This window comes from Hyperolius riggenbachi, chromosome 7 (assembly GCF_040937935.1).
Source record: "Hyperolius riggenbachi isolate aHypRig1 chromosome 7, aHypRig1.pri, whole genome shotgun sequence".
Lineage (NCBI taxonomy): Eukaryota > Metazoa > Chordata > Amphibia > Anura > Hyperoliidae > Hyperolius > Hyperolius riggenbachi.
The window spans coordinates 141404351-141420547 of NC_090652.1; the positions used below are offsets into that span (position 1 = coordinate 141404351).

The window sequence follows — 16197 nt, forward strand, 5'->3', positions numbered from 1 at the left end:
TCTACTGTGTACACAGGGATTTAGGTTCTCAATATGATGTACACACCCCAGGAGGTATTTATTATTAGGGAAGGTCAATGAGATGCAAATCATTTCGAGTTGATGCAGCATTGTGCAAATTTTGTATGCAAATGTCTGCAGCTTGAAAATGAACCAATCCAATCCTGCTGAGGTAAAATTTGATTGGTCCTTTTTCAAGCTACATAAATGTGCATACAACATTTTCATAATACTGCATCAAATTGAAATTATTTGAATCTCATTGACCATCGCTATTTTATATCCTGTGCAATTAAACATATGTCACTTCTTACAGCGTTCTTGATAAAATGTAAATGACGGTGGCAATTGCGTCCATTGTTCATAAGCCTTTATTTGTTACAGATTCAACTCTGGACAATTTACAATATGGAGATGAAAATGAGAATTCTGCCCTTGCTGTAGATTTGGCACAGACCAGTTCAGAAATTCAGTTCAGGTAAGTACTAAAATTGTACATATTTTAGTATGTAACTAAGAATTTGAGTCCAGATTAGTTAACTTTTCTCCTCAGTTTTCTCCCACAAGATTTGTTTAATTTTATCCACAAAATCATTTTTTAGCCCCTAAAGAATAAAAAGTACTAAAAATTAATTAAAAATAATCATTTGAAAATTATTTCGAGTATCGTCATGCTTGCTTGAGGGCTTGGATGGTATTTTATTGATAAGGTGTAGAAACGTTTCTTATGAGTAAACTCAGGAGAAAAGTTGAAAGCAAGCAGACTCTAAATCCATAAGCCCATCCATTGCCTGTAAAAAAAATTGCTGTGTTTGGCTTGATGTTGACATACATATAGGGCAAATTCTTTATCTCTGATACAAGAGATGTAGAAATCCTTTCAGATTTGTCATTCTCTCTGCATGTTGAATGCAGCAACTTGTTTCCTAGCTTTGTTCTGTCTCACATGGTGCCACTTGGAATGAGGTGGCCCTCTTCAGTGCAAAAATGCATCGAGGAGATACATGTCGGCACTTGCTGTGGTGCGAGATTGCATGCAAAGCCCTCTAGGCCTGCTACGCATGGCTATAGGGATTTGCATGCGCGACCCGTTTTTATCCCCGTATACGAATCGGACTGCAGTGTATTTATTTAATTCGGCCGCGTTTCCCTGTTCAAGTTCATATGCAGGGAAATGCAGTAATTCGCTCATGTTGGAAATGAGCCCTTAGGACTAACAACTTATGTTAAGTAACAGCTGGCAAGCATGCTGGACGTTTTCCATGACAGTAAAGGCATGTTTGTATGGTTTTTTTGTATTGCACATTGCCACAGATGAAAATTGTTTTAGGTAATGTGCTAAACATCAAAAGTTGTGCATGTGAAAACATGTGCATCGAACACTTGACATTTTGAATACGAGGCATAAACATTATTTCAGTGACTGAAATATGGAGGCTAAAAAGCCTTGTTTTTATTCTCCTGCCTTGTGACCACATAGATATGCTAACAAGAAACCGCTGATTCTGATGCATGCTGGGAGAGAAACTCCTCTCCAGTAGTAGTGTTGGTGTTTGAGAATTCAGGTGTTCAGAATTCGATCTCTCCAATTCACACTTCAGTGCCATTTAGTTCTGAACAGTAGGGTCTGTGGGAGTTTACTTTCTTGTACTGTACAGCGTGCTTCATTTTACTCCGATCCTTCCTCCTTCCAAAGCTGGTAGGAGGAAGTATTAGTGTCATGTGGAGCACAAGTAAGTGACCTCCCCCTGACCCTGTTTGCTTGTTCAGTATTTAATGGTGCTAAAGTATACGAAAATATGGGTGTTCAGAATTCAATGTCTCCAATTTGAATACTACCACTATTTATTAGGGATGGTCGATAAAATGCAAATAATTCCAAGATAATGAAAGTCTTATGAAAATGTATACGGTTTGAAAATGCATCCGTCAAATACTTCTGCTTTGACATATGATTGGTCCATCTTCATGCTGCAGCTTATACAATTTACATCAACTTGTAATCATTTGCATCTCATTTACCATCCCTATCCCCAGGACCTTTTGTCAGTAGCTTCTGGTAGGAATAATCATGTGACCGCAGCTCTGGGAAAATGATAGCAATGCATTTTATCCTCAACACAAATATTTCCTTTGGCAGGACTAATGATTTTTGCTGGCTATACTGCTGAACCTTTTACTCCTCTGACCCCAAACAATTGCCCTTATTATGTGTGCTTACTAAGGTCTGACCACACTACCTGCATCCTTGTTCCATGTTAGTCATTCAGACATTACCGAAGTCAAACAATGAGCATGTCAGCCAGACAACTGGGATTTTTCAACAGGTAATAAGTATGGCTGCCTTTTAATTGCTCTCACTACAGGATCACTTTGAACCAGAGGTGATTTTCATCAAGGCAAGGTCATATTTTTAATGTATCATAAAAGCTTGAATTGTGATGTGGTGTTGATCACCAAAATCTTCTTCTCATTCAGTATGGAAGCCAGTCCTCCACCGCCTGGTCCTACGCTCAACAGTGGGCTACGTGATACTCCAGAAGCAGACTCCATGACAGTCAGTAAGTAATGATGATCAGTATTTACCTATTTTACATGCAAATACATTTTAAAGTACATGTAACCTGTTAACACAAACTGGACATATATATGTATCCAATTTGTGGCTTTCTCTCCTGCAAAGGCGCGACATGAAAATAGGCGTGGTGTGCGCCACTTGTTCACGGCAAGACTTTCTTAGCAGAAATTGGTGAACAAGAACGTGTGTTCCCGAAACCATTCAAAGTGCCTTTAATTGAATAAGCATGGCTTCCCCCCTTAGGGGCTTGTTTTAATATGTATGTCATTAGGGTATATTCATGTTATTTTAACAAATAAGGGCTTGTAATCATTGACGGAGTTCAGTGGGAAAACAAAAAACGCAAACCTTTATTTCCAAATAATATATTGTCTCCATAAATTGTATTAGGAACATAATTTAAAGGATACCAGAGCTTAAAAGAGTAGGAGCAAGGGGGGTGGGGGGGTGGGGGGAAGGGGAGCAGGCATGTACGGGGAGTTGTCCTGTTGCCCACTTCTCCCCTGTTCTACTCCATTGTCCTCCTTTGGCAGTTAAATGCGCCCAGCAGCCTCTTCTGGGTTGATTGGGATCAATGTGTGCAGGCGCTGGCCCGGCTGCACATGCCCTACGTTTCCCCTGTTTCTCCTACTCTTTTTCAGCTCTGGTATCCTTTAAAGGGGAACTGAAGAGAGAGGTATATGAAGGCTGTTCTGTTCATTTCGTTTTAATCAATACCAGTTGCCTGGCAGCCCTGCTGGTCTATTTCTCTGCAGTAGTATCTGATTAAAACCAGAAACAAGCATGCAGCTAGTCTTGTCAGATCAGACTTATAAGTCTGAACCACTGAAACACCTGATCTGCTGCATGCTTGTTCAGGGGCTATGGCTAATAGTATTAGAGGCAGAGGATCAGCAGGGCTGCCAGGCAACTGGTATTGTCTAAAAGGAAATAAACATGACAGCCTCCATATACCTCTCTCTTCAGTTCCCCTTTAAATGTTGTTATAACCAGGACAAGTGGGCAAATGTGTGGGTTTTACTTACAGTAGCATTGTTTATTTTAAAGCTATGGGGGATTGAATTGGAGAAATAGTGTTTTTTTTTTTTTATTTTTTTCCTGGTTTTTCCGTTTACAATGCATAAAAAATAGAGTAATTACAGAAAACAAGTATTTCTCACAAAAAGCAAACACAAAAAAGCAAGATATAAATCATTTAGGTGTGATAAGAAGTGATAAAGTTATGGCCAAAGGAATGGGAGGAGCACTGAAAGGTGAAAATGGCTCTTGGCATTTAGGGTAAAATTAATATGTGGGGTGAAGTGGTTAAAGTCCACATCCAGGGGAAAAAGAGTTTTGGATAATTTGGAAAAGTGTTAGAACTTTTTAGATATGTCCTAAAGCTGCTCATTGTCCTTGGGGTCCCCCACCACCACCACCACCACCCCCAGGTTCCTGGTCATCTTCATATTTGATTGAATCCTTCAGTCGAATATTAAAACCAGGAAGGTTCCCCTAGCAGTGACACCTGACTCAGAACTGCGCAGGTGCAAGTTCCAAGCGGCGTGAGCACATAGAAAGCAAGTGCCCTTTCTTTTACTGAAACTGGCTCCTGCGCAGTTCAGAATAGCTCTGCGCTATTTGAGAAGGTTTCAGAGGTGTGGGAGCTACAAGGACCACGGGCAGGAAATTGGGGGGGGACCCCTGAGGACAATGTGGAGTGCCAGGACACAACTAAAAAGGTAATCTAGCTCACCATAGGTATATATTTAATAGATTTGAATATAAATTTTAAAAGAGAGTATAAGTGGAAGGCAGCCATTGAGAGGATCTTATCTCTATAGCTAGTCCCCACAACATGCAGGGGTGAGCCTGGGGTGCCTGGCACCTGGGTGCAAGATTTTCTCTGGCGCCTATGAAAGTGGTTAAATTAACCACGCCCAACCACATAACCACACCCATGTCCTGCCTAATCACACCCACACCTTCCACCTCTTTACGCATGCATGTGATACCCCATTCCTACCCCTCTTCCATGGGCTTGCTCCTGGCTGACTTTGGCTTCCTGCGAGTCTGCTAGTCTCTGGACTGACTCAGGCTGAGAGGCTCTGCGAGTGTGACGCAGTCGCACACTGCGTATTTATGGCTGCCTGCGGCCACCCTACTCTAGCTCGCTGACGTCGGCTCCTCCCCCCTGCCAAGCCCAAGGTGGGCTGCCTGTATCTTTCCCGTTGTGCCACACAGCCTGCCAGTGTTGCCAACCTTTCAAGTTATTTTTTACTGACAAATACCTAAAAATTTACTGACAAAAGATTTTTACTGACAAAATTTCCCCACTAAATGCACATAAGAGACAGCTTTTCCCCATGTAAATGCACATAACAAGAGACTGCTTTTCACCAGCAAATGCACATAATAAGACAGCTTTTCACCAGCAAATGCACATAATAAGACAGCTTTTCACCAGCAAATGCACATAATAAGACAGCTTTTCACCAGCAAATGCACATAATAAGACAGCTTTTCACCAGCAAATGCACATAATAAGACAGCTTTTCACCAGCAAATGCACATAATGACAAACAGCCAGTGTCCCCAGAGTATATAGCCAGGGATATATGTCCCCAGTATATGTAGGTAGGGGTATATGTGCCCAGGATATGTAGCCAGGGGGTATATGTGCCCAGGATATGTAGCCAGGGGGTATATGTGCCCAGGATATGTAGCCAGGGGGTATATGTGCCCAGGATATGTAGCCAGGGGGTATATGTGCCCAGGATATGTAGCCAAGGGGTATATGTGCCCAGGATATGTAGCCAGGGGGTATATGTGCCCAGGATATGTAGCCAGGGGGTATATGTGCCCAGGATATATAGCCAGGGGGTATATGTGCCCAGGATATGTAGCCAGGGGGTATATGTGCCCAGGATATGTAGCCAGGGGGTATATGTGCCCAGGATATGTAGCCAGGGGGTATATGTGCCCAGGATATCTGGCCAGGGGGTATATGTGCCCAGGATATCTGGCCAGGGGGTATATGTGCCCAGGATATGTAGCCAGGGGGTATATGTGCCCAGGATATGTAGCCAGGGGGTATATGTGCCCAGGATATGTAGCCAGGAAGTATATGTGCCCAGGATATGTAGCCAGGGGGTATATGTGCCCAGGATATGTAGCCAGGGGGTACATGTGCCCAGGATATGTAGCCAGGGGGTATTATGTGCCCAGGATATGTAGCCAGGGGGTATATGTGCCCAGGATATGTAGCCAGGGTGTCAGAATCTCATATTAATGCAGAGAAATGATCATCCCCCTTGCCCAAATCGTATACAAATGTTAAATGGTTTGCAGATAAATTGAGTGAATTTCAAGATCCGTGAGTACGGGCAAAATCAAAATTAGATTGTGTACTTTTCAATGTTATTATTGGAAGTGAGCTGTTTATTCCTACAAGGTTAAGAATGAGATAGTATTGAAGAGATGTTCACATGTTATGCAATATTGTTGTGTTAGTAAGATCAACCGTCTAAGGTCAAGATATACACTGCTTAGCTAAGCCTATTTTATACGCAAGATGTTAATCACATAGTGTTCACACATATCTAATAAGCTGATCAATAATATACTTTATTTCAGATTGTATAAAAACAGTTAGGCCATAAGCCTTGTGTAGGCCATTACCTCTTATAACCATAGGGGGCATCTCTTGTGCCTGCTACTACCACTTATAACCACAAGGGGCATCTTTAGAACTCTATCTAAAAATAAAAATGAAATCCTACCTGTATTTATAGAGATGTTATAAACAATTAAGTCATAGTTTGGAAATTCCCTTATATTATTTCTTGGGAGAAATTCTCTATAAAAAGAGAGTTTTCAGGCTGTATTTTTATTCATTGCCTGATGCCCTAGCTGATTGAAACATCCTAGGCCGACGTTTATCCTTCTCACAGACGTGATTCTGAAACCCAAGAGAGGTAATATGCAATAATTCTTGGTGAATTCTTTGACAATTAGTCTATGCAAAAGTTAAGACTTGTCTTTTTAAACTTCAGCAGTTTTTTGAGTTTTAGATTTTTAGACTTTTTTCTATGTTATAAGTTTTATTATTCAAACGCAATTGCAAGCTTAGAAGCAATTAACAAGCTTGAAGGATTAAGATATATCTACTATAAGTTCTTCATATAAGAATAGAACTTCGTATAATCATTTTTAAGGATAAAGCTATATTGTGTGTAACATACACTGTTCAATCTCGAGACAACACAATCGATGAAGGATAAAAGCTACAGCAGAATATTTGCTCTATTTGAAATGGACTCTTAACTAAAGGAACTTTGAAAATGTATTTTTGGATGAAAATGTATTTTTTTTAAATTGACAACAACTGGAGAGATGTATATTCCTGTATATAAATGCTTTATCTATTTTTCTTAACAAGATAATTTTATAAAATTCAACAGCTGAGTGTTGCGTTTTTCTTTCAGAGGTAAAACTGTTAACCTATAAATATTCTGTTTATAGTGAGCACGCACCCACTTCTGTCTAATTTTGGTTATGACGCTTTAAAGGCTGGTCCTTTACTGAGTTGGTAATCATTTTAAGCAGATATCGATCAGATATTTGACAAGGGGGTATATGTGCCCAGGATATGTAGCCAGGGGGTATATGTGCCCAGGATATGTAGCCAGGGGGTATATGTGCCCAGGATATGTAGCCAGGGGGTATATGTGCCCAGGATATGTAGCCAGGGGGTATATGTGCCCAGGATATGTAGCCAGGGGGTATTATGTGCCCAGGATATGTAGCCAGGGGGTATTATGTGCCCAGGATATGTAGCCAGGGGGTATATGTGCCCAGGATATGTAGCCAGGGGGTATATGTGCCCAGGATATGTAGCCAGGGGGTATATGTGCCCAGGATATGTAGCCAGGGGGTATATGTGCCCAGGATATGTAGCCAGGGGGTATATGTGCCCAGGATATGTAGCCAGGGGGTATATGTGCCCAGGATATGTAGCCAGGGGGTATATGTGCCCAGGATATGTAGCCAGGGGGTATATGTGCCCAGGATATGTAGGCAGGGGGTATATGTGCCCAGGATATGTAGCCAGGGGGTATATGTGCCCAGGATATGTAGCCAGGGGGTATATGTGCCCAGGATATGTAGCCAGGGGGTATATGTGCCCAGGATATGTAGCCAGGGGGTATATGTGCCCAGGATATGTAGCCAGGGGGTATATGTGCCCAGGATATGTAGCCAGGGGGTATATGTGCCCAGGATATGTAGCCAGGGGGTATATGTGCCCAGGATATGTAGCCAGGGGGTATATGTGCCCAGGATATGTAGCCAGGGGGTGTATGTGCCCAGGATATGTAGCCAGGGGGTGTATGTGCCCAGGATATGTAGCCAGGGGGTGTTTGTGCCCAGGATATGCAGCCAGGGGGTATTATGTGCCCAGTATATGTAGCCAGGGGGTATAGGGTCCCCGTTTAGGTAGTGAGTGACAGGAGCGCACCCAACCCTCCCCTCCCGCCGCTGCTGCTGCCGCCGCCGCTCCCCCCCCCCTTACCTTGCAGCAGCTTCAGACCTCAATCAGCGGGCGACCCGACCAGTAAGAAGGCGCCGGACGCACCCGCTCTATATGCGGAAGTGATGTCACTTCCGCATATCAGTGAGGCGTGCTAGGTCCTAGCGCCCGCCCGCCTGATCGAGGTCTGATGCGGTGGCGCCGGCGGCTAGAGGGAGGGAGCGGCGGCCACAGGGGGAGAGCGGCGGCCGGGCGGTGCCTCTCAGAGGCAGGCGCCTGGGTGCCTTGCACCCGCAGCACCCGCCCAGGCTCGGCCCTGACAACATGTATTTCATTGTTCTCAAATAACATTAATGAATGTTGAACTTCATGCTTACCAACATTTGCTCATTAGGAAAAGAAGCATATAGTTATTTATAGTGCATAAATTCCATGTGGAAAGGTGTATCTTTTGATGGGCGCTCTTTTATAAAAAAACAAACAAAAAAAACACACCCATTTTTATCTTTTTGGCAGAATGGGAAGGATTACAGTATCTGTCAAAATGTCCCAGTATGATATATTTTGTTTACCATATTTTTCAGACTTTGAGACGCACCTGGGTTTAAAGGGCAAAGACCAGGGGAAAAAATATACTAAACCTAGGTGTATTCATGGTTCAGGAGTGTCTTATGGACCTTTCCTCCCCCCAAGATGCCTCTAAGTTACACTGCCAAGCTACATTAACCCCTGCTGCCCCCACAAACTGCTGGGTGCAGGTACTGGGTGTGACAAGGTTGTGAATACTTGGTGCCATTCCTGTACTAGGTGCTGGCTATGGGTGGGCATTGGATGTCGCATGAGTTTAAAATGCAGGTAATTTGGGTGTGGGTACTGGTTAAGTGGGTGCTTGGTTCAGATTGTGGGTGCCGTGTGAAGGCTGTATGCAGGTGTGAGTACTGGGTGCAATGTCAGGCCTGGGTGCAGGTATTTGGTGTCATGTGAGTACTGGGTGCCAACTATGGGGGAAAGGGGTGTGGGAGGATGTTGGGAAAAGTAGAAATCAGAAGACGTCAGTGTGGGTGCTGCATGAAGGGGAAGTAATTGGGGGTGCTGGGGGAGCGAGAGGTCGCTGGGGAAGGGAGAGGTCAGTTTAGGTGCCGAGGTAGGTCACTATGGGTGCTGCTGGAGACAAGAAAGGTGCCATTGGGGGAGGGAGAGGTTACTGTTGGAGCTGGGAAGGCAGGATCAATGCAGTGCTAAACCTGGGGAGGGAGAGGTCAGTATGGGTCCTAGGGGAAGAGAGAGGTCACTGTGGGTGCAGGGTTAAGGGAGAGGTCACTGTGAATGCTGAGGGGGGGGGGGGGGGGGGAGGTCACTGCTGTCAGGGAGACACCATCTTACCTGCTTCCACACAGCTGTGGGGATGGTTACACTAGGAATACTGTATGAGACCTCTTTACTCCAAAGTGTCCCAGATTGGGGAGAAGCTTCCCATGGGTGAGGACGGGGCTTCCCATGTGCGATAAGTGGAGCTTATTGCAACCGGGGCGGGGCTTATTTTCACAGCCAAAGGGGCCTTTTAATGGGTATTTTAAAAGGGGGGCTGCTTTGGGCACCCTGAGCCCCCCTCTGCACGTGCCGGATTATCAGTACAGGGGATGCCAGTAACATCATGGAACACCGGTTGACACTTTCAATATCTGTTGAAAATGTTTGATCAGTCTGGCCAAGGAAAATCTATAGCGTGTGCTTACATTAAATGTAGTGTGTTTTCGCAGAGACCGCTGGGTGAGCAATATATATGGTTATTATCCTTTTCACAGGGTCATGCATATATTATTGGATTATTAGAGGCCTATGGCCCAGGTCTGGCTGCCTTGTTTTTAATTGTTCTTAAATTGTAGTTGGCTTTCAATAAAGACTTTTTGTATTTTCTTGATATCCTGAATTTTTGTAGTTTGGTCATCTTCAGTATTTACTATAATAGGGGGGTTTCTAGCTTTCTTGCATTTGTTGTGGATGTATCCACACTTATAGGCCAAAGGGGACTTTGGGATTTTTGTATGCAGAATGGGTGGATGGAAAGTCACTATGTCAGTCACCTTTTTTAACCTAGAAACAAAGTACACAGGTATATAAGCGCTTTACAATTGAAAGATTATAAGACAGGTATGGCCAAACAGTACACCAAAAAATAATATTAAGGTGGAGCGCTATCAGTAGAAAAAGTTAAATCAAGCAAAAGGCAGATAAGCGCTCAAATAGTCCAGTCCTACAATGTATAGTGGAGACACCCCTTATAGTCTCTGCTGATTGTACAGATGTGTTTTAAATGACTTTCAGGGTTAATAGACACACAGGCATCTCCCCCCAAAGTGTAACGACTCACCAGATGATGCGGCCTACAGGGCCCGTCTGCGCAGCAGGGGTATTGGCCACCCCTCAGCCTCTCCGGCAAGTCTCCACAGCTGAGTCCTTGCGTAGATGAACCTCCAGGGAAAAATATGAGAGACGCTGATGATCAGGGCGCACAGCAAAGACGTAACATCCTCCCCTGATGCCATCCTCCCCTGATGCGCAGACGGGCCCTGTAGGCCGCATCTTCTGGTGAGTCGTTACACTTTGGGGGGAGATGCCTGTGTGTCTATTAACCCTGGATGTCATTTAAAACACATCTGTACAATCAGCAGAGACTATAAGGGGTGTCTCCACTATACATTGTAGGACTGGACTATTTGAGCGCTTATCTGCCTTTTGCTTGATTTACCTTTTTTAACCTAATGGAAAACCCAAAGTGGTCAACTGCGTTGAACGCGGTGCAATGTTATGTCACGTTTCAAGGTCCTACGGCACACTTTTCAATGCAGGTTCCCTTTAAACCTATATGCTGCAGATACCCAGATAGTATCAATTGTGCGGTTTAGCAAACTTCATAATGAAAGGATAGCCAATTAACATTTTAATTGCTTAGCCTGAAAGATTGTAATATAATGAGAATCCTTATGCACATTTGTAAGTGGTCTTTGCATTCTGCATGTAATTAATGTGCCAGGTCTGCATGTGAATCCAAAATGAAAATACAAAAGCCATCACCCTAATTAACCTAGGTAGAACTTGTGAATAATTGTATTCTTTATTAATCAGTAAGAGTATTTTAATTCCTAAAGGATATTAAGTCACTAAAATGTGCGGTCACATCTATGATCAATATTTTAAACAGCTGAGAGATTTGAAGCCCATGCTGTGTCCTGTGAACATCCACGAATAAGAGGTTAAACACAAGGTCAGGCTGAAGCTGCCAAGACCACTTTGCAGGAAAGACTTTCAGAAATCCTTAATATTGTTGTATTCATAACTCTTATTGTAGAGCAATGCTTTTCCCAAAATGGGTTGGGAAAATGTTGAATACTTAAAATTAGATACGTCTGACACGCGCTACTAGAACCAGTTCACTTTATTCCTATACGTCAATTATTAAAGGATACAAGAAGGTAACATACCCCAGTCCATTCATCCACTCCACTCCATTCCTTCATACACACCACTGAAGGGCCCTTCAGAAAAATATGCAATAAAAATATAAAAATATATATAAAAAGTGTATATAAACACAGGATTTGTCAGAGTTGGGGATATAGTACTTCCCAATATGTTAAGATCCTGCCCCAGCAATTACCTACATAAATATATAGATCTCGGCAGGGACTAAAGTTAATTAGACAGCCGTTCTAATGGACCTCCTCCATTCTTATCCCGTATTCCAGATACGGACTGTAGATATCAGTCAATCCAATTGTTTAACAGGTGATTGTATAGGTAGCAGTCCGTTATGCGGATCCTTACGTGCTTCACATACCCCTCCTTATAATTGAATCGTCAGCCGGGAGCGTCCGCTGTAGTACGGTTCCCTCAGTGCTCTCACGCTGGCCTCCTCGTGTAGTTCGCGTCACTTCCGCTTTGAAGATACAGAGTTTCGCTTGCCACACTTCCTGCTCAGCGCAACTCTCGTGTGTGTTGGCTTTAGTTTTTCGGGTGACGTCACCACTCGGAAGAGGACCTCTGGATCTTTTTACATAGGTAGCCGCTGCGCGCTTCCGCGGTATACCCTATCCACGGTCTCCGCCACCAACTTGTTAGATAGAAGATAGAAACCTCAACGCGTTTCTGCCAAAATACGTTGGCCTTCTTCAGGAGGATTTTGAGAGTCTAGAGCTATACTGTTTCCACTTCCTATATACTGTCATTCCGGAACATCCGGCCCCATGTTAATGGGGTCAAGGGTCAAAGTCCACATAACGGAACATTATCTTAAAAATTAAATTGATGGCAATTTTCCACATCACTATTGGTCCCCCACTGCACCTTCCCAAATTTAGTGTGTGCACTGGCGGGATGTGGATAATCCATCAAGGAGAGTTAAAAATATGTAAGATAAAAATGAACATTTAAATTCATGCAAATAAATTCAAGTGGGACACTTTACATTCCACCCTCATCCTTTTCCCTCACTCCTCTCTTTAATGACAAACATTCTCCTAGTTATTCACACACAACCAGCCACTCATCACCAAACAGCAGTCTGGTATTCCCAGCACTTTCATATACCTTATTCATCTAATAGATCAAAATTATCTAAATACATCAGGTATCATCATCCAGGATAAAGGGGGTTCGGGCTAATCAGGCTGGACAGACAAGAAGGGGCATTCACTAAACCCCATACCTCCCCTCCTCCAATCGCACCAACCCACATTAACACCCGAAGTTTATATTCCCCCCTACTATTCCTTTAATCCAATTCATTCAAAGAAGGCGAACAATTCCATCTCTTTATTCAAACCCTTAGGGAAAATGGTATCTATCTGGAAAATCCATTTTGATTCACACCTTGACATCTTCTTGATATAATCCCCCCCTCTCCCACTTTGTTTAACTATTTCAAGACCAAAGAAGATCGTCCCTTTGGTGCTTCCCCCATGTACCTCCTTATAATGTTTCGACAGAGGGTGTCCCACACATTTCTTTTTTATATTGTTGAGGTGTTCCCCCACCCTATTTTGAAGTGATCTCTTAGTTCTCCCTATATAGCTCTTCTGACAGGGGCATTGTATACAATAAATTACACCACAAGTAGTGCACGTTATGGAGTCCCTAATTTTGTACTTTACTGAATCTGGTGCCACAATTTCCAATATTCTACCTGGATTCTCGGTTCTCTTACAGTTAAGGCATATCCCACATCTAGTGAATCCCATTCTTCCCCTCCCTCCCCCATCAATACTGTCCCCCTTTTTTTCATTGGCTGCTGTTGCAATAGAGAGTCCTATATTGGGTGCCTTTTTAAAGACTACCTTGGGGACGTGTGGTAATTTGTCACCAATAATCTTGTCCTCCCTCAACACGTCCCAGTGTTTCCGTATTATATTGGTGACTTTATTTGACTGGGACGTGTACTGTAAGACAATACTAAAATCACTATGATCCCAATTTTGATCCACCCTCGGGCCAAGTAGGCCATCCCTCTCTTTACTTCTAATTGCCATTCTGGACTCTTCTATAAGTTCCTCTGGATATCCCTTCTCTAGGAAACAGCCCGCGAGATCCTCCGCTTCTCGATCATAATCTGATAAGTTTGTACAGTTCCGGCGGAGTCTCGTGAACTTTCCACCAGGGATATTATTTAGCCACCGTGGTAGGTGGCAACTCGTATACAAAATATAACTATTAACGTCCACTGGTTTATGGAACGTTCTTGACTTCAAAGTGTACTCTTCCACATATAGTTCTAGATCCAAGAAATGAACAGTGTGTGCACTAATATCCACAGTAAATGAGATTCTCCAGTCATTACTATTAATACTCTCTATGAATCTATGCAATGACGAGACACTGCCCTTCCATATCATCAACACATCGTCGATGAAACGACGCCAGAGGACCAGGTCCGCGCCCGGGCCATGTTCTCCATAGACATAGCTCTCCTCTCATAAGGACATAAATAAATTTGCATACGCGGGCGCAAACCTGGTCCCCATCGCCGTCCCACCGACCTGCAGATACCAGCTTTCATTAAACTGAAAGTAATTGTGCTCCAGGATAAACCGGATTGATTTCAATATAAATTCTTTCTGAGTCCTCTCCAAGGTTTCATCCTTATCCAGATAAAAGCCTACAGCTCCCATTCCTCTTTCATGGTCGATTATAGTATATAGGGACGCCACATCCAATGTGCACATAATCCATCCCTCCTGCCACTGTAGGTCCCCCAAGGTATTGATGATCTGCTTGGTGTCTGCAATATAGGCCTTTGTATTCTTCACTGATTTTTGAAGGAACGTATCTACGTATCTAGAGAGGTTCGCTGTCAGCGAATCTACCCCAGATACTATAGGCCTCCCAGGAGGGTCATTTAGACCCTTATGAATCTTCGGCAGATGGTAAAACAGTGGTCTCCGTGGGAACCTTATGTTCAAAAAATCATATTCTTTTATACTTAGAATCCCACAACTCAATCCCTCATCCAATATTTCCTTTAATTGCTTAGAAAAGACAGCCGTTGGATCATGACCCAAGACGCGGTAAGTCTCTGGGTCATTCAGCAATCTGTAAGCCTCAGTTCTATATGCATCCGTGTCCTGTATGACGATCCCCCCCCCTTTGTCCGCCGGACGTATGGTGATGGTTGGATCGTCACGTAGGTCTTTCAGAGCTTTCCTCTCTGTAGTTGTCAGATTTTCACCTCCAAATTTATTAATTTTCATTCGCCTGATGTCCTTCTCTACTAAATTTTCGAATGCTGTCATAGCATCACTATATTCCGTTTGAGGGAAAAAAGTGGAAGGGTTCTTTAGAGCAGTATGTGTGAACCTGGGGTCATGTGCATTTTCCCTTTGTATGGGGTTCTTTAAAAATAATTTTTTCAGACAGAGTTTCCTCATAAACGTTTTCATATTTATAAATGATTGAATTTATTTATTTTATTACTAGGGGCAAATTTCAGTCCCTTTGATAGAAGGTTGATCTCGTCCTTCCCCAGCTTTCGCTTGCTCAAATTAAACACCCCCTTATTCCCAACTTCCAATGATGGATTATCATCATCTACTTCCTTTTTACTCCCCTTCCCGCTTCCCCTGCATCCCCTTTTTCGTTTCTTACCCTGGGTGTCCTTAAAAAATACTGACCAATGGTGTTCCGTGGTTCCTCCACCACTATATTATTCCTACCCCTTGGGTTCCCTGATCTTCCCTGTTGTCTACTCCTAATTGAGGATTGTGGGGTCCTAAGCTGTTGGCGGGTAATCTTCCCTGGTGTTAATCTCGGTGTGGATAGTCTGTTCTTTTAAGACTCTTCCTTCCCCCTTAGTGGATATCCCCTCGGTGTTCTGTTCCTAACCACACCCCCTTCATTCTCCTCCCTATTAGTTGCTGGATCTGGTGTCAATACTGAGTATCTATTCTTAGTGGGAATATTAAACCTTCCCGGGCTTTTAGCGGGGGATTTCGTTTTACTCCTCCTTCTTCCATCCATTGTATCATTGTACATCCCCTGCTTCCTTACTTCCCTTGAGGTTGTCTGTCTGGGTTTGGGGATACTCACCTGTAATTCACCATCACTGACATCCTCCAATTCCTCATCATCACTTCTTACTTCAAGTTCACGTCCCAGTCAAATAAAGTCACCAATATAATACGGAAACACTGGGACGTGTTGAGGGAGGACAAGATTATTGGTGACAAATTACCACACGTCCCCAAGGTAGTCTTTAAAAAGGCACCCAATATAGGACTCTCTATTGCAACAGCAGCCAATGAAAAAAAGGGGGACAGTATTGATGGGGGAGGGAGGGGAAGAATGGGATTCACTAGATGTGGGATATGCCTTAACTGTAAGAGAACCGAGAATCCAGGTAGAATATTGGAAATTGTGGCACCAGATTCAGTAAAGTACAAAATTAGGGACTCCATAACGTGCACTACTTGTGGTGTAATTTATTGTATACAATGCCCCTGTCAGAAGAGCTATATAGGGAGAACTAAGAGATCACTTCAAAGTAGGGTGGGGGAACACCTCAAAAATATAAAAAAGAAATGTGTGGGACACCCTCTGTCGAAACATTATAAGGAGGTAC

At 43.3% G+C, this 16197-nt stretch overlaps 1 protein-coding gene across 11 annotated transcripts in view; it reads left to right on the forward strand.

Moving 5' to 3' along the window:
* Positions 1-16197, forward strand: part of SNX29 (sorting nexin 29) — an 875170-nt gene that overhangs the window by 140284 nt on the left and 718689 nt on the right. For all 11 annotated transcript variants that reach the window (XR_011022742.1, XM_068244702.1, XM_068244708.1 and 8 more), the window contains exons 10-11: positions 385-478; positions 2479-2561. Coding sequence is in view for 10 of the 11 variants with exons in the window: in XM_068244702.1 (XP_068100803.1) it covers positions 385-478; positions 2479-2561 (177 nt within the window). In the remaining variant the exon portion in view is untranslated. The remainder of the gene's footprint in view (positions 1-384; positions 479-2478; positions 2562-16197) is intronic.